The sequence below is a fragment of the Arachis hypogaea genome, chromosome 13, assembly GCF_003086295.3.
Source record: "Arachis hypogaea cultivar Tifrunner chromosome 13, arahy.Tifrunner.gnm2.J5K5, whole genome shotgun sequence".
Taxonomy (NCBI): domain Eukaryota; kingdom Viridiplantae; phylum Streptophyta; class Magnoliopsida; order Fabales; family Fabaceae; genus Arachis; species Arachis hypogaea.
Genome location: NC_092048.1, coordinates 9,014,628 through 9,042,379, shown reverse-complemented (window position 1 = coordinate 9,042,379; position 27,752 = coordinate 9,014,628). Strand labels below are relative to the sequence as shown.

General features: G+C 37.5%; 1 protein-coding gene across 1 annotated transcript; it reads right to left on the bottom strand.

Moving 5' to 3' along the window:
• Positions 1-13: 13 nt before the first annotated feature.
• LOC112737044 (disease resistance protein RUN1-like) lies at positions 14-25,998 on the bottom strand. Its single transcript, XM_072211132.1, has 5 exons — positions 25,390-25,998; positions 1,450-2,548; positions 1,088-1,369; positions 807-971; positions 14-732 (listed from the first exon to the last, which is right to left on the bottom strand). Exons 1-5 carry the CDS (start codon positions 25,893-25,895, stop codon positions 163-165), a joined length of 2,622 nt encoding a protein of 873 aa, XP_072067233.1. The 5' UTR covers positions 25,896-25,998; the 3' UTR covers positions 14-162.
• Positions 25,999-27,752: the final 1,754 nt, after the last annotated feature.

Sequence of the window (27,752 nt, the reverse complement as noted above, 5' to 3'; positions counted from 1 at the left end):
CTACATCTTTCACTTTAGCAACTTCTATATTTTCTTTTATTAATTGCATTGTTACAATATACTCTTATTGTTGTTCAATATTTAGAAAATGACTTTTTGGAAGGGGTTAATACGAATATATGATACAAGCAGAAGTATAGAGAAAATACAGATACAACATTTTCATTGAATTGCCAAAAACTTGCCCTTCTTATTCTGAGTTGAAGAATTGGCACTATACATCATTGTTGAGTTTAATTGTTCCAGATCTTCCTTACATACCCAACGGTAACCACAACTCTTCACTTGTATTATTTCTTTTGGATATTCACTCAAGGTGGCCAATTCAATACCATCAAGATCACATCTTCCCTCTTTTAAATGACTTGTATAATGATCAATGATCCTGTCCCGGGAGAAAAATATTAGCAACATATGATCTAATTCAGTTGTGATCAAATCTTTCTTAAGACGTATTGGAACCGCAAAATAACTTCCCCCAGACCGAAGACGAAAACCGCATCCAAGATCACCAGGATATTTCGGTTCTTCAGGCAATTGAGTTGGAGTATCATGTACAACAAATGTCACACAACATGCAATGCCAATAATCCAATTATTGTCATTCAGAATAGGAGATGGATCCAGCTTCATTGAACTACCCTCATTCTGATTGTTGAACCACCTTGGAATTTCAGTTCCTGGAATAACAACTTGAATGACGCATCTAGGTGAAGAAGATTGCATGTTCACCTGCACCATACAAATTAGATATACAGGGAGAAAATAAAAAGGGAAAAGAAAGGATGAGAAAATGAAGCTGGCACCTGAATCATTTTTATCATCCATGAAATAACTGTGACACCACAACTTTCTGTGTCACTCAAATTAGGGCAGTTGAACACAAATATTCCTCCATAGTAAAGTCTTCCATGGCTACCTTCTCCTATGGGCAAAAGGGTACTTGGCAACCACTTTAGTTGCTTACAGTACTGCAAGTTCAACTGCCTTAGCTTGGGAAGTTCATTGATGGAATGAGGTAGCGTAACAATATTGTCCTATTGTTTTCATTCATATAAAATCAACATCGATAAGATATCTACTATACCTTTATTCCCTTCCAGAGTTCTTTGACGTTACTATAACGTAGGATTAATTTAACGAGTTGAGTTGGTTGAAATCTTGATGGCAAACATGTGAAAGGATATTCTTTCCAAGAAAGATATCCCAACTCATTAGAAAGAAAATGCAGCTTGCCTGAGAAATTCACTTTCACTTGGCCAAGTTTGAGTAACTTTAGGCGACTCATTTTTGATAAAGCTTTTAGTGACAACTCTTCTCTTATTTCATCATTTGTTGGCAAAACTATGGCTTCAACATTCTCTGCTGGCTGAAACATCACACCTTTTTAGAATATCAGATTTTTAAAAAATGTTAGCTAAGAACAATATTTTAAATAACTATTTTTACCTTGTTTTCTCGCAAGACATTGCTTAGATCCTTATGATTCCATAACCTGCTCCACTTTCTCGGTTTTTTGGGTGATTTTTCTCGAACAATACTTCTTCCCAAGTCTCTCAACAAATCGTGCATAGTGATCTTCCACCGATCACGGGTTATGAGTGATTTTTCAATGAGAACTTTTATACCATTATCAGGATGGAATCCTCGAATACGTAAAATATCTTTTACATAGTTTTCAATGTCATTGGGAAAAAAACAGGCAATATCAAGAAATATTTCTTTTTCCGGATCCTCAAGTCCATCAAAACTGATTCGAAGCACATCCATAATATCTTTTGTTGGAGTTTCTTTTAGTCTAACCAATGCACTACTCCATTCAGAGACATCTCGCCCAAACAAAAATGAGCCCAATACTTTAATTGCTAAAGGAAGTCCATTAGCATATGCTAATGCAGAATCTGTGAGGCCTTCATAATCTTTTGCAACATGATTACATTTGAAAGCTTTTCTGCAAAACAATTGGAGAGCATTCTCATCATTTAAGAGCGGAACTTTGAAAACTTCATCCGCTCCATACTCTGTCAATATATGCTCATCTCTAGAAACTATGATTATTCTACTCCCTCTACCTAACCATTCCCGTTTTAAAGCCAACTTCTCCAACTGAATTCTCTGATCAACATTATCCAAAACTATCAGAACCTTTCTATCGTGTAACATATTTTCAATCAAATTATCTGCCATTAAAATATTGCATATTAGAGAATCTTCTTCCATGAAAGCTGGACAAAGAAGCTGCTTTTTCATACCAAGTGAACCACAATCTCTATATGTTTTACTTACATCATCCATAAAGCATGAAACATCATACTGATAAGAGATTTTTTCATATAATCTGCTAGCAAGAGTTGTTTTTCCTATACCACCCATTCCACAAATCCCTACAACTCGAACATCATCATCTGAGTCCAAAACTAGAAGCTTTCCTAGTTTTTGTAGAGGGAACTCCATCCCAACTATATCATTAGATAGACTTGATGATGATCTGGGACCCAATATCTTGGTCACTGTTTTGACAATTTTTTCAATTTCAGCAGAATGTGACCTAGAAAGAACAAGAAAAAAAAGAAGAGAGAAACAAAAATCTTCACACAAGACAGCAGAAGAAAACCTACATATATAAGATATTGTAATAGATAATCTATCAAGTATCAACCATAATTGTGTATGTGAAGAAATAAAAATCATTTTTTATTTGTTTAAATAATGTAACTTGAAAAATATAGATATTAGTAAAAGTAGCATTAGTTATCAAGTTTGACTATATTGAAAGATAATATTAAAAGAAAATTACTTAGTAGAAGATTTTGGTTTGAGTGTTATTAACTTTTTTTTTTTTTTTTATCAAAGATAGGAGATTCGACCCCAATCTCTTAATTCAGTATGTGGATACTATGCCATTTGAGCTATAACTCATTGGCTTGAGTGTTATTAACTTACAATTTATGAATTATACAAGTTGATAATATCATACAATTTATGCCAATGAGTAATAGTTCAAATGGCATAGACTCCCCATACTCAATTAAGAGGTTGCGGGTTCGAGTCTCCTATCTTTCCAAATTAGCCAATGAGTTATAGCTCAAATGGCATAGACTCCCCATACTCAATTAAGAGATCGCGGGTTCGAGTCACATATCTTTCCAAATTAGAGCCGATGAATGAGTTATAGCTCAAATGGCATAATCTCCCCATACTCAATTAAGAGGTTGCGGGTTCGAGTCTCATATCTTTGGTAAAAAAAAAATTGTAGTGTAATTTAATTGTTTATAAATTAGTATAAATAGGTGGTTGAGTTAACTTAATTTTGCATTCCACAAGTTAAGTAATGCAACAGGTGTTAAAGAGAAAATTATAAAATTTTATTGAGTGGTATGGCTCCAAATTTGTTTTATATATATCAAGTAATTAGTCGTTTTTTTATTAGAGAAGATCTATCTTGTATTTTTTTTTTATCTTGGTTATATTTGAATTGAGTGTTTACACCATTTAATTTAGTAATAATAGCTATTGTGGGTGTATTTGGGATTTTGGTTTTGCATAAAATAGAAAAAATTATCACTTACTTTATATTTCGTTAGAGATTTTGTTAAAGTAGAATACTTATTCAATTTTGTAACTTTGTTATATTATATTTTTTTATTGAAATATCAAATCAAAAGTTTACACTTGGGCGGCTCCACCTCTAAGGGTAGCTCTTTCCTCTTGTGTGTCCTAACAGAATAACAGATTTAATGTGTGACCTACGCGTTAGGCTAGCAACATCTCTACTAGCTGGAGTTTGAGTTAGATGCATCTAAGTTAACGTCAAAACCGTCATTAACTACGGTTTTCTAATACAAGTCTCCCAAACCAATTCAAACCATATAATTTCAAATACAACAAATCTTTGATCTTTCAAATATATAAGGTATCAAATCAAATCAGATAATCCTTTTTCATCAGGAATCTTTTCCAATCATATTTTTTCAATCAAAAAAATTGTAAGCATATTTCACAATTTTAAAGTGAGTACATACAAATACTTCAATGCTTCAAAAACAGATATTCAAGTAAAATCAAACATTTTGGAATAATGTAAAACTTCATAAAAAATATATATTGTATCATGCATAGTTGTTAGAACCGAACCGATCAGGCTACTGGATTATTGGGTCATTGGTTCAACCGGTAGGTCACTGGTTGAACCGCTTAACCCGGTCTTATTAACTAAAAAATAAAAAATAGTGAAAATTTTAAAATACATATTTTTACTAACATTTTAAGAATATCTAGCTATTTTAAAATAATATAGAACAGAAATAATAAGTATTTTGTTAATTTTACTCTATCATAAATATTTTATTTTATTTTATATTAAAATAAAAATTATTTTCAAATTTTAATAATTTATTAATTAATTTATATCTATTATACTATTATATACTACAAATATTTATCAAAAAATAATATTAATAAATATTATATAATTATAAAAAAAATAAATTTATAATTATTATTAAATAAAAATATAAAAAATTAAAAAATAAGTGAGCTTATAATTAAAATTAAAATAAATTAAATAAAAATAAATTATTTGATAAAATATATATATATATATATATATATATTATAATTTATAAATATATTAACTAGAAGTATAACAGTGTAACATCCGAATTTTTGCGAACTAAATAATGATTTATTTATGATTCATTAACTTTGTTTAGAATTTTATTTTTTGAAAATATTTTTATTAATAGTAATTAAATTAAATTTTATGATACTTTAAATTTAAAAATTTATTAGGACCCTTATATATAATATTCATAATTATTGGATATTTTCTTATTTAATATTTTAAAGTTTTAATAATTTAAAAATAATAAAAATTTAATTATTTATTTTGAATAATTGAGATTTATAATTTAATGGTTTAATCTTATGAACTTAAAAAAGAAGAATTTAATTGAATTATCTCTAATTTAATGTTAAAGTACTTATTAAAAACTAATTAGCAAATTGATATATAAATAATATTTTTATAATAATTTTATTGAAATACATTTAATTTTTAATTACTACTCTACTATCTAATTTTATTAAAATCTCTAAAATTTCTTTACTTCTTTTTTTTTACCAAATTTAAATACCCACTCACTCTCACTTCTCACACATACGCGCTAACACTTCTCACTCACACTCTCTCTTGATCTGAAACCACAAGGAAAGAAAGAAAGGAGAGAAAAAGAAACAGAGGAAGAGGGGAAAACGGAAGAAGATGGGAAGAAGAGGAGAGGGGAGGAAAGAGAGAGACCGCACGACAAAGAGGTTTGGTCCTGCTGCCGTCATTGCCATCGCCGTCATGTCGTTATCACAGAGGAGAGAGATAGATAGAAGAGGAGCCCGCGTAAGAGAGAGAGAGAGAGAGAGAGAGAGAGAGACGAGACACTACCACAAAGAAGAATGGAGCTGTATTGCTGTCACCGCCGAGCAACTGCCACCGTCGGAGCTCGCCATTGAGGCTGCTAGATCCCCTACTTGCCTGCTTCGCGTTCTGCCCTTGCTCTGCTTCGCTGGGGGCTGAGCCCTGCCTCTCCGCTGTTCGTCAAAGCTTGTGGTGTTGCTGCGGGAGTCACTGCTAGAGGAGAGGAACAGCCGCCACCGCTGTTCTACTGTGTCCTTTACCGTCAACGCTGGAGAGGATCACCGGAGCTGCTCATGCTCCACCCCCTTGTTTCCTTTGGTAAGACTAATCTTATTCTGTCTTTTCTTGCCGTAAAGCTCTATTATTGATTCTGTCCTATCTTGATTCGCTTTATGCCTTTGCTCTTGTTGGATTCACTGCCATTTTTACTGTGGTTGTCCCATGTTGTTGCTACTAGGGCTGCCAGTGATGATGCTGACATTGCTCCATTGATTTGTGTGTATATTGGTAGGAATGAAGCTTATGTTATTGCAGCCGCAACTTTCTGCTGCTCCGATTCAAATTTCGTGTTCTTTCATTCCATTGTACTTTAACCTTCTTCACCTTTTATCTTGAAACTCTGAGTTTGGTTTCTTTGGTCCCTTGGGACCAATTTATGAGTAGGATTTACATTTATAATTGGTTAGCTTTGCATCTATAATTATTTTATTTTGATATACGTTGCTTTGAACTTATAATTACACTTACATATTATTATCAAAAGATTTTAAATTAGATTGAATAATCGATTTATTAGAACTAAATATTTATCTTTGTTAAGTTCATCTTAATATGCACATGAGACTATATTTTTTTATGAGGCTATATGCATGTTTGATGAAGCTTTATATTATTTTAAAATATTTGATTTTATTCGAATATGATTTTTTTGAAGGATTGAAGTATTTTTTACTATTCGCTTATTTTGAAATTGTGAAATATGTTTGAAATGCCTTAAGATTGAGAAAATATGATTGAAAAAGATTTGGATAAAAAAGTATTATTTGATTTGATTTGATATATTATATGTTTGAAGACTGAAGAATTTGTTATATTTGAAATTATATGTTTTGAATTAGTTTAGGAGGTTCGTATTAGAAAATCGTAGTTAACGGCAGTTATGACGTTAACCTAGATGCATCTGACTCAGACCTCAACTAGCAGGAGCGTTGCTAGCCTAACGTACAGGCCACACGTTGGATCTATTATTCCGTACGGACACACGAGAGGAAAGTGCTACCCTTAGAGGTGGAGCCCCCCGAGTGTGGACTATTTGATTTGATTTCTGTATGAGAACTCTCTTATTGATTCACTCATTCATATAAATTATTATTTTCTAACTAAAATTATTTTTATAATAGTGTTTATATAGTTTCATGTGAATTATAGATGTACTGTCTAGTCACTGGGTTTCAAAACTCACTCCGTTTTTCTAAAAATATTTTTCAGGAATAAATATTTGATTATGTGAGCCTTTCTATTCAAGAGTAATGATCTGCAATGGGTATCTATTCTTTGTTGAGTTCTTAGACGTCATCTGCTCCATATGTCACAAGCAGGATCCATCTATATTTATTTATTTATTTACTTTATTTTTGTTAAAAATATGTAATTATTTATTCTAGAAACTATAAATTTATCAAAAATATTTGTAACCTTTTATTTATCTTATATTTGAATCTATTAGGCTTGCTAGGGACTATTTCTCTAAGCGCCAGTCATGGCTCATTGTGGGTTGTGACAAAGTGGTATCAGAGCTTAGGTTTAATCTGTGTAATATGGAGCAAGTGTCTTGTGGTAGGATCACAATTGTATAAATAGAAGCGCGCCTATTTGTATAAATTGTGGCACTATCAAAGGCCTATAGGAATGTCATCTTTGTTCTCTGTGTCATTGTCTCTTCTGATTATTGTGATCATGCGTCCTTTGCCGCTTCTTAGTACTCCTGTCCTTTTTCTTGTACCCAATCTTAACTTATCCTTTGGTAGATTTTTTTGAACGTGTTTTTGTAATGGCGCCTATTTGTACAAATTGTGACACTATCAAAGGCCTATAAGAATGTCATCTTTGTTCTCTGTGTCATTGTCTCTTCTGATTATTGTGATCATGCGTCATTTTCCGCTTCTTACTACTCCTGTCCTTTTTCTTGTACCCAATCTTAACTTATCCTTTGGTAGATTTTGTTGAACGTGTTTTTGTAATGGTTTCAGTTTGGGTTCTGGTTCGCGATTTCTCTCGTAGCTAGTTTAATCCTCCCCGATTTTTGGCGAATGTATGCTTTAATCTTCTTCATCTTCATGTTGTTCTCTATGATTTCTAACGTCAGTATTTTAGGAATTACTTGGAAGATTCGAGTTGTGTTTGCTGTGAATTACTATCTAATTCCTTAAAGTTAAACAATTTTTTTTACAAGAGTTTTTCCCTTGTTACTTTCAACTGATTATTATAAATCATGTATCGTGAGTTAAAATATCTAGCGTTGTCACATTTTGTGGTATGGTTGTTGGGCATGATGCATACAGGGTTAGAAAATTATAACATGCGAGGAATAGTTCTTCTAAACTCCTCCTTTAATCGTTAAGTTTGGGAATGCTAGGTGTTCTTCTTAGGTTAGTTTGTGTTGAAGTATGCGCTTTGATCATGCCGCATGATTTGACGTATCATTCTATCTTTTATCTTCATATTGGGAGCTCCTTGTTTTATTTCTTCTCGAAATGTGATTTGATTCTTTTGCTTCATCTCCTACATCTTATACATATCTCGATCTAATCGTGCTGCTACGTCTTCTCTCTCCACCATTGCTGTAGCTATGTAATGTCTCTCTTCTAGTTTGTGTACTTCTCTTGACATCTTGATTTTTGAATAATTGATTATTGAATATTGATTACTTGTTCTGTTTAGAATATAGATTAGTTCAATTTTCATATTTCTATCTTTTTATATTAGTTCAGGTGTTTTTCCTCTTTATGAGGTGAAAATACAGTGTGTGATTAAGCTTAATTTATAGAGTCTTGATTTGCCTATGTATGATTAAACCTTGTTACTTTATGTAAAGGTGAACTAATTAACATTATGGAGCCTTAATTTCCTTGTCATTTGAAGTTAATTAAAGATAAATGAAAGGAGATAACAAGATAGGCCTTAGTTTGCTTTATTTTTATTTTTATTTTTGCTTGCCATTTAGGTTCACTAATCCATCTTCATTAAACACAATGTAATAGTTCTTTCACTACCTTGCATGTAATTGTTTGTAGTTCTTGATTTATCTTTTATTCCTTTTTGGATCTTGGACATAAAACATTTCAAAGTGCTGAGTAAAAGCATTTGCTTCATTGTTACATGTTATTTCCCTTTAATTTCTTGCATTCCTTTGATTAACTGTTGTACTGAATTTGGACATTTATGAGAATTCAGGATTGTCAATATTTGAAGGAATATGTCTGGACAATACAATCAACATAAACATAATACATAATGAGGAGTATGAATGAATCAGTTTGGCCCTTGATTTGCTATTGTTATGGAATTTAGTATTTCGATGAATTCAATTACTGATCTGTCATTTTTGCTTTTGAACCTTGGTTTGTAGTTGTCGCATCTGATTCAATCCCAAATTTCATACTTGATTTTCATTAAACAAAGGAAAAATTATTTGGTAATGTTATTGAGAAAAGATTTATAAGAAAAGATTCGCATACTTGAAAGAATGTTATATCCTTATTATTTGGTAAGGTTATTAATTGAGAAAGGAAACTTCATGATTTTTGCACCCTTCTTCCCTTCAAGTAGGAAATAGTAAATGAAAGAATTTGAAATAATTAGTACATTGAGAAGAAAGAGAGAACTATGAGAGCGAAGAAAGAGAGAACTATGAGAATTGCTCAACTCTACTTTTATATAGGCAGATTACTGATCTTTAGTTTGCTATTGTTATGTGATATGAGATTGCTGATTATTATTGCTTCTGAATGTAATGGTATTTCTGCTCCCTCTATATTCGCTGCATCACATTCTCTATTCTGACCATCAGCAGCCTTCTTCAACTTTAACGCATCAAAATATAACTCATTTTATACTCGAATACAATTCACTTACAACTACTTATTTGTGGTTCAATTCATTAACTCAAAGAAGCTGTACAATGCTTTTAGGTAGAAATATTAAAGAAAAATCTTTGTTCGAAGTTAAATTCCAATGATTAACACCACCTATTCTTTTATTAACTTTATAGGAGACTTTCACCTCAATTTTTTTTTCTTTGAACACAACTTGATTCTTTTTCAACCACATTTCATTTGTTTATGCATATCCTTGTTTAATTGTGCACCTAGGTATCCTCCAGAGATCTTTAGCAAAAACCCTTGCCCCTAACTGCTATTAAGAACCAATTTATGAATCTTGTATCCTTTGTTTTAACTTAATTCCGTTTGACGTGATAGAATTTATGCATTTTTCATTCTTTTGAAATGTTCGTCTCATATTTTTTCTTTGAGCACGTGAAATGACTCTCTTAGTTTTATCAATTATTAATGAATGTCCTATTTGATTGTGTTCCTAATATTCTTTTAAATCTTTGTGAATATGGCCATTGACTTTAGTGATCAATTCTTGTGAGCTTTGTACTTCTTTTATTCAGTTTGAACTTTTTCGACTTAATACTCTATCTTTCCTTTTATTGTTCTTATCAAAGTTTCTTGATTCAGATTTCTTTCTAGAAGACTTTGTTGTTTCTATACATTATTGCTTAATTGTGATCCTAAACACCCTTTTGAATTCCTGCGAATACCGTCCGTGATGTTTGTTCTTCTCTTCCTAAGTTTTGTATCCCATTGAGTAAATTCGAACTTGTTTCGATGTCATGTGCGATTCCTAGATATAGCCAGTGATACGTTAGTTCTATAGAACACGAATTGTGGATGCAAAAGGTGAAACTTGTAAGTGTGCAACGTTACAAGGAGTTGTGAAGATAAGTTATGCTGAAATTTGAAAAGTTGAAATTCCAAGTTTTGATGTGAGACAGGTTGCTACCATGGATATATGACATATGTGCAATAGAATAAAGAGATTATGAAGTAGGAGTGATCTGAGGAGAAAGTTAAGGAAATATGGTACAAGTTGAAGAGTGCTATATGTGTTTGTCTTATCAAGAGAACAAGAATGTGTGTGAATGTTAACTTTTTAACACAAACCTATTTTATAACACTGGCACTAGCTTATACTTCTTTCTCATGTTTATTATATGGCCAAAAAAAAAAAATTCCGTAACATTTTGCAAATTATGTAAATTTTCGAAGACAAAATTTTTTGTAAGGAGGGTAGAATGTAACCCGAATTTTTGCAAACTAAATAATGATTTATTTATGATTCATTATCTTTGTTTAGGATTTTATTTTTCGGAAATATTTTTATTAATAGTAATTAAATTAAATTTTATGATATTTTGAATTTAAAAATTTATTAGGACCCTTATATATAATATTCATAATTATTAGATAATTTCTTATTTAATATTTAAAAGTTGTAATAATTTAAAAATAAAAAAATTGATTATTTATTTTGAATAATTGAGATTTGGAATTTAATGGTTTAATCTTATGAACTTAAAAAAAAAGAATTTAATTGAACTATCTCTAATTTAATATTAAAGTACTTATTAGAAACTAATTAGCAAGTTGATAAATAAACAATATTTTTATAATAGTTTTAATGAAATACATTTAATTTTTAATTACTACTCTACTATCTAATTTTATTAAAATCCCTAAAATTTCCTTACTTCTTTTTTTTTACCTAATCCTAATTTTAAATCCCACTCACTCTCACTTCTCATACATACGCACTAACACTTCTCACTCACACTCTCTCTTGATCTGAAACCACAAGGAAAGAAAGAAAGGAGAGAAAAAGAAACAGAGGAAGAGGGGGAAACGGAAGAAGATGGGAAGAAGAGGAGAGGGGAGGGAAGAGAGAGACCGCATGACAAGGTTTGGTCCTGCTGCCACCATTGCCATCGCCATCGTGTCGTTGTCACAGAGGAGAGAGATAAACAGAAGAGGAACCCGCGCACAAGAGAGAGAGAACGAAACACTGCGACAGAGAAGAATGGAGTTGTACTAATGTCACCGCCGAGCAACTGCCACCGATGGAGCTCGCTATTGAGGCTGCTAGATCCCCTGCCTGCCTGCTTCGCATTCTGCCCTTGCTCTGCTTCGCTAGGGACTGAGCCCTGCCTCTCCGCTGTTCGTCAAAGCTTGTGGTGCTGCTGCGGGAGTCACTGCTAGAGAGGAACTGCCGCCACCGCTGTTCTGCTATGTCCTTTACCGTCGATGCTGGAGAGGATCACTGGAGCTGCTCATGCTCCATCCCCTTGTTTTCTTTGGTAAGACTAATCTTGTTCTATCTTGTCTTGCCGTAAAGCTCTATTATTGACTCTATCCTATCTTGATTCTCTTTTTGCTTTTGCTCTTGTTGGATTCGCTGCCCTTTTTACTATGGTTGTCCCATGTTGTTGCTACTAGGGCTGCCAATGATGATGTTGTCATTGCTCCATTGATTTGTGTGTATATTGGTAGGAATGAAGCTTATGTTGTTGCAGCCGCAACTTTCTACTGCCCCGGTTCAAATTTCGTGCTCTTTCATTCCATTCTACTTCAATCTTCTTCACCTTTTATCTTAAAACTCCGGGTTTAGTATCTTCGGTCCCTTGGGACCAATTTGTGAGTAGGCTTTACATTTATAGTTGGTTGGCTTTGCATCTCTAATTATTTTATTTTGATATACGTTGCTTTGAACTTATAATTACACTTACATATTACAATCAAAGGATTTTAAATTAGATTGAATAATCGATTTATTAGAACTAAATATTTATCTTTGTTAAGTTCATCTTAATATGCATATGAGACTTGTTACGATGGGTAACCGGAGATTGTTGGGCTGGACTCGCTGGGTTGGCCCAACCGTCTGAGGAAGGAAGCCTTCGAGCGGGTCTGCACCTTGGGGGCCTCCGTCCGACTTGTGAGTATGAACAAGTGGGGGTGGTACCTGCAAAGACACTCTGATGCCAAAGTCAGCAAAGGGAGCAAAATAGGTCTAGAGAGTATTGGCTTCTGAGATACCTGAGAAGTGTCAGTGTATTTATAGGGATGAACCAATAACCACCGTTGGGGTAGTTCCACCTTTTAAGGGGAATAACCGTCCCTTTATCTTAGGGGGTTGAGATATGGCTCTTGGAAGTGGTTAGAGAGATTCTCGGGGCAGTTATCCTCTTGAGGGAGGGTTTATCTGCCAGCTGATCCTCGTACCGACTTCTTTAGAGCAAGTCGTGAAGATAGACGACTTCATGGCATCTGGTTTGCGTAGTGTGAGGCTCAACTCTTTTGGGTTGGGCCTTTTTACTTGGATCCTGGGCCTTAGCGTTGGGCCAGGGTATGAACAGTGCCCCTACTCGAGCACAATTTCTCTTCAAGATTTGGGTTCGAGTATTCTACTCGGGGTCGTAGCCGACTTGTTGGGGGACCGACGTGATGGTCTGGAACCGACGTGTCTGTTTGTGACCTTTTGGTTCTTACAGTTACGTCTAATTAGACGTCGCGTCTGTTAGGGATTTGCGTAGGGATTGATGGCCTTGGTAACGGTGCATTTTTATTAATGACTGCTCTATTTTTACCATTGTGCCCCTAGTTCATTTATAAATACTTTCCCTCTCTTTCGTTATTTCGTTTCTATGATTTTTTGAATTTCCTCTTCTTCTTCATTTGTTCGTGGTGTAACCTCCGTTCGAAGGCTTTCATCTTCCTTTCTCTCACTCACAGACAAAGGTTAGTCCTTTTCTTCTCTTCTCCACGAAAAATGTTTCTTGTTTGCATGTTTTTATTTCTTAGAGAGAATTTGGTTCGTAGGTTCTGACTCCGTATTCCCCTTAGAGACCATATTTTTTTTTCTTTTCCTTTTTCCTTTGTAGGTTTTTCTCACCTTTTTAGGAAAAAAAATGGTCTCCGTAGAAATTCTTGCTCAATGGGTCGATGTCACGGTTTTAGGAGAGGAACCTTTGGTTGACGTCGAATTTATCACCCACCTTCGCACTCATCACAGGCTTTGTACTTCTGAGGAGGATGAGCCGAAGTATGAGTTAGTGGTCCCAGGTCCGGAGGACCGGGTGTGCTTCGGGAGGGTCACTGAGGCGGCCCCTCCTTTCTTTTTTATGTATGAGAGCATGATTACCCGTTTGGGTATTTTTCTTCCATTTTCTGACTTCGAAATGTCTGTGTTGCGTCACTGCCGAGTTGCTCCTACTCAGCTTCACCCCAACTCTTGGGGTTTTTTGAAAATTTACCAGTTTATCAGCCAAGCCCTGGAGTTTCTGACTTCCTTGAAGATTTTCTTCTATCTTTTCCATATGACCAAGCCCTTTAGTGGGCAAAATAATAAACAACAATGGGTGTCCTTCCGGGCTATACAAGGTCGGAGGGTTTTCACCCTTTTTGATGAATCTTTTCATGACTTCAAAAATTATTTTTTCAAAGTGCAAGCTGTAGAGGGTCACCACCCCTTTTTCCTGGATGAGAATTCTTCCCCTCGCTTCCCTCTGTATTGGTTGGAGGCCTCCCCCTGTGAGAAATATGATCTGGATGACCTGGATGAGGTGGAGGCTGCCATTGTGGGGTTCCTCCGAGAAGTATGGGGGAGGGCCCCATATATGGATACTAAAAAATTTCTCCAAGGGTCTCCGACCTTTGTTCAGACACAATTAGGTAGCTTTTATTTGTTTTATTGGATTTCCGACTTGTCTGACTATCTTTTTCCGACTTGTCTAACCTTTTGGCTATTACTTGTTTTTACAGAGATGGCGAGGAGGAATTCGAATGAGTCTTACCAGAGGGTCCAGGAGGCTAGGGCGAGGTCCCGGGCCAGGACTGGTGGTGCCAGGGCAGTTATCTCTCCCCCTCCTCCTCCCCGAAATTTGGGGACTCCTTCTGAACCCATTGTGATTTCTTCTTCAGCCTCTTCTCAGCCGCCCCCTTCTCCCCGACCTTCTCCTGAGCCAGAGAGGAAGAAGCGCAAGGCTTTGGAGCCTGACTCTTCTTTGGAGGGTGAGGTAAAAATGGATGCCCCTGCATTCATCCGAAAATACATCTACCCCCATACTCGTGTAGGTATGGATGATATTTCTGTCCGGAACCACCTTACCTCTCTGGCTGAGGAGAGTATCAGGGCGGCGGGGGTCTGTGCCAAGCTCTTAGATATTTTCGAGAAGACCCCTCTTAGCTCTTTGGGTTCAACCTCAAAGGTTGAAGAGCTAGAGGGAAGGCTTCTCATGTATCAGGAGCATGAGAGGGAGTTGAAGAAGGAAATTATCAATTTAAGGGAGGAGAGAGACAGCCTTCGGGAGAAGGAGAGCAAGCTGCAGGCTCAGTGTAATATGGAGGTGGGCCTGAGGAAGACAGCACAGGAGAGTTACCAGAGCTTGTTCGAGGACCTTGTGGTCGTTAAAAAAGATTTGCTGAGTGCTCGGACAGCTTACACCGAGTTGGAGGACTCTATTGCTGAGGGATCTGAGGAGGCCTGGAGGGTTTTTAAGGAGCAAGTCGTGGTCATTGCCCCTGACTTGGATCTTTCTCCTTTAGATCCCGACAAGGTTGTAATTGATGGGGCCATAGTTGATCCCCCAGTTCCCCAGGTTGTCACCGAGTCAGATTTGAAGACTCGGGGGCAAAGAATCATTGAGTCCCCTCCTCGTTCGAAGGATGCTCCGAGTTTCTCGAAGCCTCAAGGGTCCTCCTCTCCGACTCCTATGGATACTTCTCTCCCTGGTCCTAACGCTGCTCCGACTATTCTTCCTGGTTCTGGTGGCGATCCATCTACTCCTCTGAAAAAATAACTTTGTTGGCTATATGGAGACCCGGCCTGTGGGTCCCCCCTTTTTTTTAACTCTTTATTGTTTGTTGGTGGTGATGATAACTTAACATTTCTCTGGCCCCTTTAAGGTCGTAGACAAAATATTTATAAGTACCCTTTTTTGGATAAGGGTTTAATACCAAAAAGAAAATAACCTTTTTGGTATAAGGGTTTTTAGTTACCTTTTTTGTGTGCATGCTTTTCTGTTTTAGGTTTCGAAAAAACCTTTTTTATCTTTGTTTTGAAAAACATTTTCCTTGGCTGACTGTCCCTTTCTTTAAGTTAAGTTTTCCTTAACAACTCGGGACAGCCTTTTGCCTTGGTGCTTTCAATAGGTTTCCTGATCTCTTTTTGGTATTCCTTATACTCAATTTTTGATTTATTGAACTCTTATGATTTAGGTTATTTTTGCAATGCGTTTCCTTGTTTCTCGGTTTTTCCGACTTGTAAGTCAGATAATTTCTGAGTTTATTACGATCGACTTTTATAACCTCTTTACATCGACTTGTACCTCGTCGTTTTATCCTGACAACCATCTAGGTCGGTTCATGGGATTTTCACGCTTTGTCGAGCTTAAGTCGGCGCGTTTCGTAGAAAGAAAAAACTAGAAGGAATTTATAAGAGATATTTGTAAAATGAAAAAAGATCTTTATTTATTGGGGAGGTACCTTATTGCTACTAAGGGTTTTTGACAGCCTATTTTTCCTTAGCCTCTACTATGATGCCTCGTTAAAAACCCTTCTCCAGAAAAAACCTTTTTACTTTCGGGAAAAAATCATGAAGTTAGGAAAAGAGTACATCAGGGAGTAGAGTTCGCTTTTAACTGTAGTACCTTTTCATATTACAAGCATGCCACGACCTTGGTAATTCGGTGCCATTCAAGTCGGTCACTTTATAATAACCTTTTCCTAAGACCTCATTGACTTTGTATGGTCCCTTCCAATTAGCAGCGAGTTTTCCTTCCCCTGATTTGTTAACTCCAATGTCGTTTCTGATCAAGACCAAGTCATTTGGGGTGAAGGTTCTTCGAATGACTTTTTTGTTGTATCTTGTAGTCATTCTTTGCTTCAGCGCTGCTTCTCTTATCTGGGCTTCTTCTCAGACTTCGGGGAGCGAATCGAGCTCCTCTTTGTGCCCCTGTATGTTTCCGATCTCATCATGGAGAATCACCCTTGGACTTTGTTTGCTGATTTCTATTGGTATCATGGCTTCTACGCCATAGACTAATCGGAAGGGCGTTTCTCCAGTGGCGGATTGGGGCGTTGTCCTGTAAGCCCATAACACTTGTGGGAGCTCCTCAGCCTAGGCTCCTTTTGCATCTTGTAGCCTTTTCTTTAGCCCTGCCAGTATGACTTTGTTGGCTGTCTTGGCTTGTCCATTTGCTTGCGGATGCTCCACCGAGGTGAACTGGTGTTTAATCTTCATACTGGCCACCAGGCTTCTGAAGGTAGAGTCGGTGAACTGGGTTTTATTATCTGTAGTGACGGAACATGGTATCCCATACCTTGTGATAATATTTCTGTAGAGGAACCTTCGACTTCTCTGGGCTGTGATGGATGCTAGTGGTTCTGCTTCTATCCATTTTGTGAAGTAGTCTATTCCCACAATCAAGTATTTGACTTATCCCGGGGCCTGGGAGAAAGGGCCTAACAGGTCCATCCCCCATTTTGCAAAGGGCCATGGGGAAGTTATACTGATTAGTTCCTCAGGGGGAGCCACGTGGAAATTTGCATGCATTTGACATTTTTTCACAAATTCCCTGGCATCTCTCTGCAAGGTCGGCCAATAGAATCCAGCTCGGATTACTTTCCTGGCGAGCGACCTGGCTCCGAGATGATTTCCGCAGATCCCACTGTGGACCTCCTCTAATACCTCGGTGGTTCTCGAGGTCGGTACGCACTTTAACAATGGTGTTGATATCCCTCTTCTATAGAGAATATTTTTCACCAGAGTGTAGTGTTGTGCTTCCCTTCGGATTTTCTTAGCCTCTTTTTCCTCCTAGGGGAGGATGTCGAATTTCATGTATTTGACCAAGGGGTTCATCCATCTGAGGTTTAGTCCGGTTACCTCAAGGACCACTTGCTTTTCCTCCGTTTTTACCACAGAGGGTTCCTGGAGAGTTTCCTGGATTAGGCTTCTGTTATTCCCTCCTGGCTTGGTACTTGCTAACTTGGATAGGGCGTCTGCTCTGCTATTTAGATCCCGAGTTATATGTTTGATCTCGGTTTCTGCAAAGCGCCCAAGATGCTCCAGAGTTTTTTCCAAGTACCTCTTCATATTTGGGTCTTTTGCCTGATACTCTCCACTTATCTGGGAGGTCACCACTTGGGAGTCGCTATATACCATCACTTTTGTAGCACCGACTTCTTCTGCCAGCTTCAACCCGGCAACTAGGGCTTCATACTCTGCCTGATTATTTGAGGCTGGGAATTCAAATTTGAGGGAAACCTCTATTTGGGTTCCCCTTTCGTCCACTAATATTATGCCTGCACCGCTCCATGTCTTATTTGAGGATCCATCTACGTAGTATTCCCATGTAGTTGGCTTTTTCTCTTGATCTCCTGCGTATTCTGCTACGAAGTCGGTAAGGCATTGGGCTTTAATTGCCGTCCGAGTTTTATATCTCAAGTCGAACTCGGAGAGCTCTATTGCCCATTGAACCATTCTCCCTGCAACGTCCGTCTTTTGGAGGATCTGCTTCATGGGTTGGTTCGTGCGGACTCTTATTGTATGAGCTTGAAAGTAAGGTTGTAGCCTTCGTGAGGCTATCACTAAGGAGTAGGCAAACTTCTCTAGCTTGTGGTACCTTAGCTCGGGGCCTTGTAGAACTTTACTGATGAAATACACCGGATGCTGACCGACCTCGTCTTCTCTTATCAGGACTGACGCGACAGCCTTGTCTGCTACAGATAAGTATAGGACGAGGTCTTCTCCAACTACAGGTCGGGTCAGAATCGGAGGTTGACTCAAGAATCTTTTGAACTCCTGGAACACCTCTTCGCATTCAGGAGTCCACCCGAACTGACATCCCTTTCTCAATAAGGAGAACAGTGGGAGGGATTTTAGTGCTGATCCTGCCAAGAATCTGGAGAGGGCAGCAAGTCGGCCGTTTAGCTGTTGGACCTCTCTTAAGCAAGTCGGGCTTTTCATTTCTAGGATAGCTCTACACTTATCGAGATTTGCTTCGATCCCCCTTTGAGTTAGCATAAACCCTAGAAATTTTCCAGCTTCCACCGCGAAGGTACACTTTGCGGGATTTAACCTCATCCCGTGTGACCTTATGGTGTCAAATACTTGTGAGAGGTCTGTTAAGAGGTCGGCCTCTTTCTTGGTTTTCACCAGCATGTCGTCTACATAGACTTCCATTGAGCTCCCAAGGTGGAGAGCAAACACTTTGTTCATCAGCCTTTGGTATGTGGCTCCCGCATTTTTTAATCCAAATGGCATGACCACATAGCAAAAATTTGCTCTGGGCGTGATGAATGATGTTTTTCCTGGTCTGGCTCATACATCGGGATTTGGTTATATCCCGAGTAGGCATCCATGAACGACAAGTATTGATACCCTGAGCTAGAGTCTACAAGGGTATCAATACTCGGGAGTGGATAAGGGTCCTTGGGACATGCCTTATTTAAGTCGGTGTAGTCGACACACATTCTCCATTTGCCGTTTTGCTTCTTGACTAGAACCACATTTGCTAGCCATGTTGGATATCTGACTTATCTGATGAAGCTGGCTTCTAGGAGTGCCTGCACTTGCTCTTCTACAACTAAGGCTCGTTCCGGACCGAGCTTGCGTCTTCTCTGCTGTACAGGTCGGGACCCTGGGTATACCGAGAGCTTGTGGGACATAAGTTCGGGGTCTATCCAGGGCATGTCGGAGGCTTTCCAGGCAAAGAGGTCAGAATTGTCTCTTAGAAGCTTAATCAACCCTTGCCTTAGGGTTTTCCCTAGGTTGGCTCCTATGTTGGTATTTTTTCCTTCCTCTTTGCCGACCTGTATTTCCTCAGTTTTTACTCCCGGCTGTGGTCGCAGCTCTTCTCGGGCCCTTACACCGCCGAGCTCTATGGTGTGGACTTCTTTGCCTTTTCCCCTCAAGTTGAGGCTTTTATTGTAGCACTTTCTTGCCAACTTTTGATCTCCCCTCACCGTTGCTATTCCTGCTAGGGTCGGGAATTTCATGCAAAGGTGCGGAGTTGACACCACCGTTCCGAGTCGATTAAGGGTAGCTCTGCCGATCAAAGCATTATATGCTGACCCTACGTCGATGACTATGAAGTCTATACTCAGAGTTTTGGATTTTTCCCCTTTTCCAAAGGTAGTGTGTAGGGGTAGAAATCCTAGTGGTCTTATTGGTGTGTCACCCAGTCCATACAAGGTGTCGGGGTAGACTCTTAATTCTTTCTCATCCAACCCTAGTTTGTCAAAAGCGGGCTTGAAAAGGATGTCCGCTGAGCTCCCTTGATCTAATAGGGTTATGTGGAGATGGGCATTGGCCAAGATCATAGTAATTACTATTGGGTCATCATGCCCAGGGATTATTCCTTGCCCATCTTCTCTTGTGAATGAAATAGTGGGGAGGTCGGATGACTCTCCTCCGACCTGGTAGACTCGCTTGAGATGTCTTTTGCGAGAGGACTTGGTGAGTCCCCCTCCCGTGAATCCTCCTGAGATCATATGGATATGTCTCTCCGGAGTCTGTGGTGGTGGGTCTCTTCTATCCATATCGTCTCGCTTTCTCTTCGCATGACCATCCGACCTTTCTATGAGATATCTGTCGAGCCGGCCTTCTCTAGCCAGTTTTTCTATCACATTTTTAAGGTCGTAACAGTCGTTTGTCGAGTGACCATATATTTTATGGTACTCACAGTAGTCACTGCGACTCCCCCCTTTTTTATTTTTAATGGGCCTGGGAGGTGGCAGCCTTTCAGTATTGCAAATTTCTCTGTATACATCCACTATGGAAACCTTTAGAGGAGTATAAAAGTGATATTTCCTTGGTCTATCGAGACTGAGTTCTTCCTTCTTCTTGGGCTCCCTCTCCCTCTCTTTTGTTGAGGGGAGATGCCCAGGTCGCCAACTCGAATCTCTCAGTCTAGCATTTTCCTCCATGTTGATGTACTTTTCAGCTCTTTCCTGTACATCACTTAAGGAGGTGGGGTGTCTTTTAGATATGGACTGTGAGAAGGGACCTTCTCTAAGCCCATTGACTAACCCCATTATGACTGCCTCGGTGGGCAGGTCTTGGATTTCCAAACATGCTTTGTTGAACCTTTCCATATAGGCTCGTAAGGATTCTCCGACCTCCTGCTTTATTCCCAGGAGGCTTGGCACATGTTTTACTTTGTCCTTCTGGATGGAGAATCTCATCAAGAACTTCCTTGAGAGGTCTTCAAAACTGGTGACCGACCTCGGGGGGAGGCTGTCGAACCACTTCATTGCTGCTTTCGACAGGGTAGTCGGGAAAGCTTTGCATCGCGTAGCGTCAGAGGCATCAGCCAGATACATCCGACTTTTGAAATTGCTTAGGTGGTGCTTCGGATCTGTGGTTCCGTCATAGAGGTCCATATCGGGGCTTTTGAAGTTCCTCGGAACTTTTGCCCTCATTATATCCTCGCTGAAGGGGTCCTCCCCTCCTAGGGGCGACTCCTCTCAATCATCACGGGGGTTCCGACCTTTGAGGGAGGATTCTAACTTCAAGAGTTTTCTTTCTAACTCTTTTCGCCGTTCCATCTCCTCTTTTAGGTTCTTTTCAGTCTCCCTTTGTCGCTCCCGTTCTTGTTCCAATTGTTCCAGGCGGCTTTGGTGGACATGGACTAATCCCATAAGTTCAGTTGCGTGGGACTGCCCGTCCTTCTCCGATTCGCGCCCTTCTGAGGAATTTACCTTCGGATTTTTGACTCCGGAGGTACCTTCTCTGTGTTGATCGTTGGTTCCCTGGTGGAGGGTTAGGTCCACGTCATTATTTCCGGTGTCCAGATTCTCTTGTTCGGAATCTGTCTCCACATGACCCTCCTCAGGGGATCTGTCCGCCATCATTGGTTGATCTCTCGGGTCCCCGGCAACGGCGCCAATGTTACGATGGGTAACCGGAGATTGTTGGGCTGGACTCGCTAGGTTGGCCCAACCGTCTGAGGAAGGAAGCCTTCGAGCGGGTCTGCACCTTGGGGGCCTCCGTCCGACTTGTGAGTATGAACGAGTGGGGGTGGTACCTGCAAAGACACTCCGATGCCAAAGTCAGCAAAGGGAGCAAAACAGGTCTAGAGAGTATTGGCTTCTGAGATACCTGAGAAGTGTCAGTGTATTTATAGGGATGGACCAATAACCACCGTTGGGGTAGTTCCACCTTTTAAGGGGAATAACCGTCCCTTTATCTTAGGGGGGTTGAGATATGGCTCTTGGAAGTGGTTAGAGAGATTCTCGAGGCAGTTATCCTCTTGAGGGAGGGTTTATCTGCCAGCTGATCCTCGTACCGACTTCTTTAGAGAAAGTCGTGAAGATAGCCGACTTCGTGGCATCTAGTTTGCGTAGTGTGAGGCTCAACTCTTTTGGGTTGGGCCTTTTTACTTGGATCCTGGGCCTTAGCGTTGGGACAGGGTATGAACAAGACTATATATTTTTATGAGGCTATATGCATGTTTGATGAAGCTTTATATTATTTTAAAATATTTAATTTTATTCAAATATGATTCTTTTGAAGCATTGAAGTATTTGTTGCTACTCGCTTATTTTGAAATTGTGAAATATGTTTGAAATGCCTTAAGATTGGAAAAATATGATTGAAAAAGAATTGGATGAAAAAGTATTATTTGATTTGATTTGATATATTATATGTTTGAAGACTGAAGAATTTGTTATATTTGAAATTATATGTTTTGAATTGGTTTGGGAGGTTCGTATTAGAAAACCGTAGTTAACGGCGGTTATGACGTTAACCTAGATGCATCTGGCTCATACCTCAGCTAGTAGAGGCGTTGCTAGCTTAACGTGTAGGCTACACGTTGGATCTGTTATTCCGTACGGACACACGAGAGGAAATTGCTACCCTTAGAGGTGGAGCTGCCATAGTGTGGACTATTTGATTTGATTTCTGTATGAGAACTCTCTTATTGATTCACTCATTCATATAAATTATTATTTTCTAACTAAAATTATTTTTATAATAGTATTTATATGGTCTCATGTGAATTATAGATGTACTGTCTAGTCACTGGGTTGCAAAACTCACTCCATTTTTCTAAAAATATTTTTTAGGAATAAATAGATTATGTGAGCCTTTCTATTCAAGAGTAATGATCTGCAATTTGTATCTATTCTTTGTTGAGTTCTTAGATGTCATCTGCTCCATATGTCACAAGTAGGATCCATCTATATTTATTTATTTATTTATTTTATTTTTGTTAAAAATATGTAATTATTCATTCTAGAAACTATAAATTTATCAAAAATATTTGTAACCTTTTATTTATCTTAAATTTGAATCTATTAGGCTTGCTAGGGACTATTTCCCTGAGCGCCAGTCATGGCTCATTGTGGGTTGTGACAGACAGCCTGGTGGTTGTGACTGTCACTTTTTTCATTGAGGATAGGGTTCGAAACCCGCCCCACCCGTTTTGAAAAATTTTAACTTCCAGCAGTTCGGTCGGACCGGTCTTATTGAGTTTGACCGATTTTCACCGGTTTACTCTGCATTTGACCGGTTCATACCGGTTCTCTACTTTGTTCGGTTCAATCAGCAGATCGGACTAGTTTAAGATTCGGTTTACCAAATTTTCGGTCGAACCGACTAATTTGGTCCGGTTTTAATAAGTTTGGTATCATGTATAGTTCCTAAAGTATAAACTTCACAAAAAGGAATTATTCGATTCTAATAAATCAATTATTCTAATCAATTTAAAATCGTTCAAGGCAAATATAGTGAGTATAATCTAAAGATCATAATAGATATATGTCAAAATAATTATAGATGCACAATCAAATAATTATAAATATAAAGTCTACTCATTATTTGGTTCCAAGGAATCGAAGATACTGAACTCGGAGTGCCAAAATCCAAAGTGAGGAGGATTGAAGTAGAATGAAACGATTGAGCGCAAAATTTGGATTGGGGCAGCAACAAGGTGGAACTGGTGATAGTTTAGGTTTGTGAAAGGAACGGTTCAGCTCCAGTAGCAACCAAGTTTCACTCGAACGGCGACGGCGACGGTAACAGTAGCCGCAGCGGATGGTCCTCCTCCTTTGCGTTTTTTCTCTCTTTGCGAACTCCTCTCTCTTTGAAGCCCCAACTCTGCAACCGCAACGACGACATTAGCAGCAGCAATGCCAGTAATGACGGTGACAGGAACGAGCTCCTCTCCCTTCCTCTGTTCATCACATCTCCTTCTCTTTCAGTCTCGCATCCCACCTCTCTCCTCGTTCGTCTCTTTCTATTCCTCTCTAGCTCAACGGTGGCAACGGCTTTCCCTTGTTTCCTCCGGTGCCGTCATCTTCTACTTCTCTTCTATATTTCCTTTCCTTCTTCCACGCTTTTCCGTCTTGTGTTCTCTTTCATTCTTTCTCTCTCTTCGGGCCTCCACACCTTCAGCCGCGAAGACAATAGCTACAACTTTCCTTTCTCTCCTTCCTCTCTTCTTTTCTTCCTTCATCCTCTCGCTCTATTTTCCTGATCTTTTCTTTTCTTCATCATTTCAGATTGTGAGAGTGAGTGAGGAATGTGGGTGTGTGGATAGAATTAGAGAAAGAAGAAAAATAGGTAGAAATCATAGTTATCAAAAATTCAGAATCGAATCGGTGATCAAACTGATTATGTTATTGGATTATTAGGTTATTGGTTTAATTGGTAAGTCACGGGTTGAATTGATTGACTCAGTCTTATATAAATAAAAAATAAAAAATAATAAAAAATTTAAAATTAAAATTTAAAATACATATTTTTATTAATATTTTGCTATTCTAAAATAATATGGAACAGGAATAATAAGTATTTTGTTAATTTTACTCTATCATAAATATTTTTATTTTATTTTTATATTAAAATAACTATTATTTTAAATTTTAATAATTTATTAATTAATTTATATTTATTATACTATTATATACTACAAGTATTCATTAAAAAATAATATTAATAGATATTATATAATTTTAAAAAAATAAGTTTATAATTATTGTTAAATAAAAATATAATTAATTTAAGAATGAGTAAATTTATAATTAAAATTAAAATAAATTAAATAAAAGTAAATTATTTGATGAAAGATATTTATATATTATAACTATGGTAGAAATGGATCCACCGTTTTATTTATTTATTTATTCATTCTGGTTATTATATATACTTTGCTTGCACACTTCGTTTTCTAAGCTCTTAATTGAGTATGGGGAGTTTATGTCATTTGAGCTATTAGAGCTCTAAGTGAAATTATATGTCAAACTTATTTTAAAGATGTCATTTATAAAATTCGAGAATTGAGATTTAACGATTTGATGATCGCATCAACTTTAAAATGTGAAAAGCTCAGTATGATAGTTGTTTATACAAGGTGCGTTAGTATTGTGCTTGATATCAAAGAGAAGAAACCGGACTCTATAAAAAAAATGACATGATGTAGAAAAAACGTCGATCAAAAAGCTCTTTCCACCATTCTTTTATTCATCATGAATAATTTATAGCACGAGGTTGTTTTTAAGAAGACAGCTGCCATATTTTGGACCAAGTATTTCTATCATTTGGTTTTGAGTATCGATATATTTTGTGAGTGTATTTTTGGGACCTAGTTTTGGGTAAAATATTACAAATACCATTATATATTTCGTTAAAGATTTGATTAAGATATTATCTAATTTTATAATTTTATTATATCATATCTTTTAATAAAATATTTGATATTCTCTGTGTTGAAAGTATAAATTTTATGCTTCCTCTCGTTCGCTCGGTTTAATAAACAGATCAATGAAATCTTTGAAACGTGTTAGTTAATGTTAAGAGTGTTGAGCAAATTATTTCAAAAGAATAAATAGCAAAACAGATAACTGGTAACTTACTTATCCTTGAGATCCCAGCCAGAGAGACTGGCTACTTGTGTTAGAGCTGCCCTCCATCTTCGCACTTGCTCCATCATCTCTGCATCTTTTTTGAATCTTTCTTCGTGTTCCACAAAGGCTTTTTCGTAATTTCCACTTTGCTTTCTCACCTCAGATGGACTCACATCACAGAAAACAGGCAGAACACGGTGTCCCGGTATGTTTATGCAATCAGCTATCTTTGCGAGTTCTTGCAAGCACCATTTGGAAGAAGCATAGTTCATAGAGAAGACAACAATCAGAACCTGTGATCCTTCAATAGCTTGCAGAAGACCTGCTGATATAGGTCCTCCTTTCTCGAGCCTAGTATCATCCCTAAAGGCAAGTATGCCGTGTCTGCGGAGAGCAGCACAAAGATGATCGGTGAAGTTGAAGCGAGTATCGCCTCTGAAACTCACAAACACATCATATTTCCAATTCTTACTGTGGCTGTGAGACAAGGTGCTTTGGATTCTCATGCAATCCATTGTATGTGTACACTTTGATTATGCAACAATAATAAGGATTAGTTCTTACGAAAATGAGATGCATACTGAAGATGGGGAAAGATATATATATGGGAGCTACCCACATAAAGTTACTTAAAAAGTCTTTAATAATTAAAATTTAATCTATATAATCAATCAAATTGTGATATTTTTGTCAAAATTAGATCAAATAAATTAATTCAACCAAAAATTTAATAAATTAAATTTTGAATCGATCTAAATTAATATTTTTTTTATATAAAAAATAACTATAATATTCTTATTATAAAAAAATAATTAAAATATTCTTATTATATATATTAATCTTGAAAATCCTAAATTCTAATCCTATGATGACATAGAGAGAAGAGAAGGGTTATGATTTAGAATTTTTTAAATATATATATATATTAAGTCATTTTCTATAACAAGGATATTGTAGTTATTTTTATAAAAAAATATTAATTTAGATCGGTTCAAGATTTGGTTTATTGATTTTTCGATCAAACCGATTTGTTTAGTCTAATTTTGACAAAAATAACACAGTTTGATCGATTATATAAGTTGAATTTTAATTAGAGTAAACTACTATTTCTACCCACGAAAGTTGAAAACGCTGACACATCTATCCATAAAAGAAGGAAATTACCATTTGTACTCATGAAATACGGGTTCCGCACAACAAAATTATCCAAACACTAAAAATTTACCTAAAATTCCTAAATTACCCTTATCTTCACCACCACTTTTCTAATATCGAATCCCACCACCACCCTCATCCCCAACTACCGCCATCATTGCTGCCATCCAAAATCCGCAAGCTTCCTAGACGACTTCCCTCCACATAGTCTCCACTCTCTTGGCCCTCCCTTCCTCCTCCCCCGCGACGCAATCACCCAATCGCACACTGCCGTCACCGTTGTAGCCGCAGCCGTAACCGTCTCCCCGCGCCTCCAGCTGTGTGCCCTAGAACTCTCTGTCAGCGTGTTCCTCGACTGCCTCCCCTCCTCCAAACCCTCATCGACCTCCTCCACCGCCGAGGACGACGGACCTTCGGTGTCAAACTCCCTCATGGCGGCCATAAAACGCTCCCATGAGAACCAATGGATTGGGATCTGTATCCTATGACCGTCACATCTGCTACCCCTTCAATGGAAGGACTCTACCCTAAATCCAGGTGCGTCTTTTTCTTTTCTTTGAATTACGACAAGACATGGTTGAAGTTTGTACTTATTTTATATTTGGTTGAAATAATCGTTGTTTTTGGAATATTCGTCGGAGGCACGGGAAGCATTTTGAGTGATGGTGGTAGTTAGGGTTTAGGGTGATGGTGAGGAAGAGTTTCGGTGGTGGGTTTGGGATTGGAAAAGTGGTGGTATGAAGTAAGTGGTGGTGGTAAGGTAATTTGGAAATTTCAAATAATTTTTTGGATTTGGATAGTTTTGTTAGCAAAAGTTTATATTTTTTTCTTCTATGAATAGATGCCGGCATTTTCAACTTTTATGGATACAAATGATAATTTATTCTTTTAATTATTAAAAAAATCTTTAAAAGATACATTTTAAGTAATTTTATGTGAGTGGCTCCCTGTATATATACCAAATTCAATGCACGTGTGCTTTGCTTAGTTAGTGGTGGGGTCATAGCTTTTCCTTGGGGGAAAAAATTTAGTTTAACATTCTTGTAGTGAGTAGTTTATTATTTTATTATGAACAAAACAAAATACTCTCAAGTGAGGCATGCTTTTTAGTTTTTAATAGATCAGTAACGTATTAACTTCCAATTTGACCTGCACTCCTTCAATTATTGCAGCATTTTTTTTACCCAATCTTTGTCATCATTTAGTAAACATTTTCT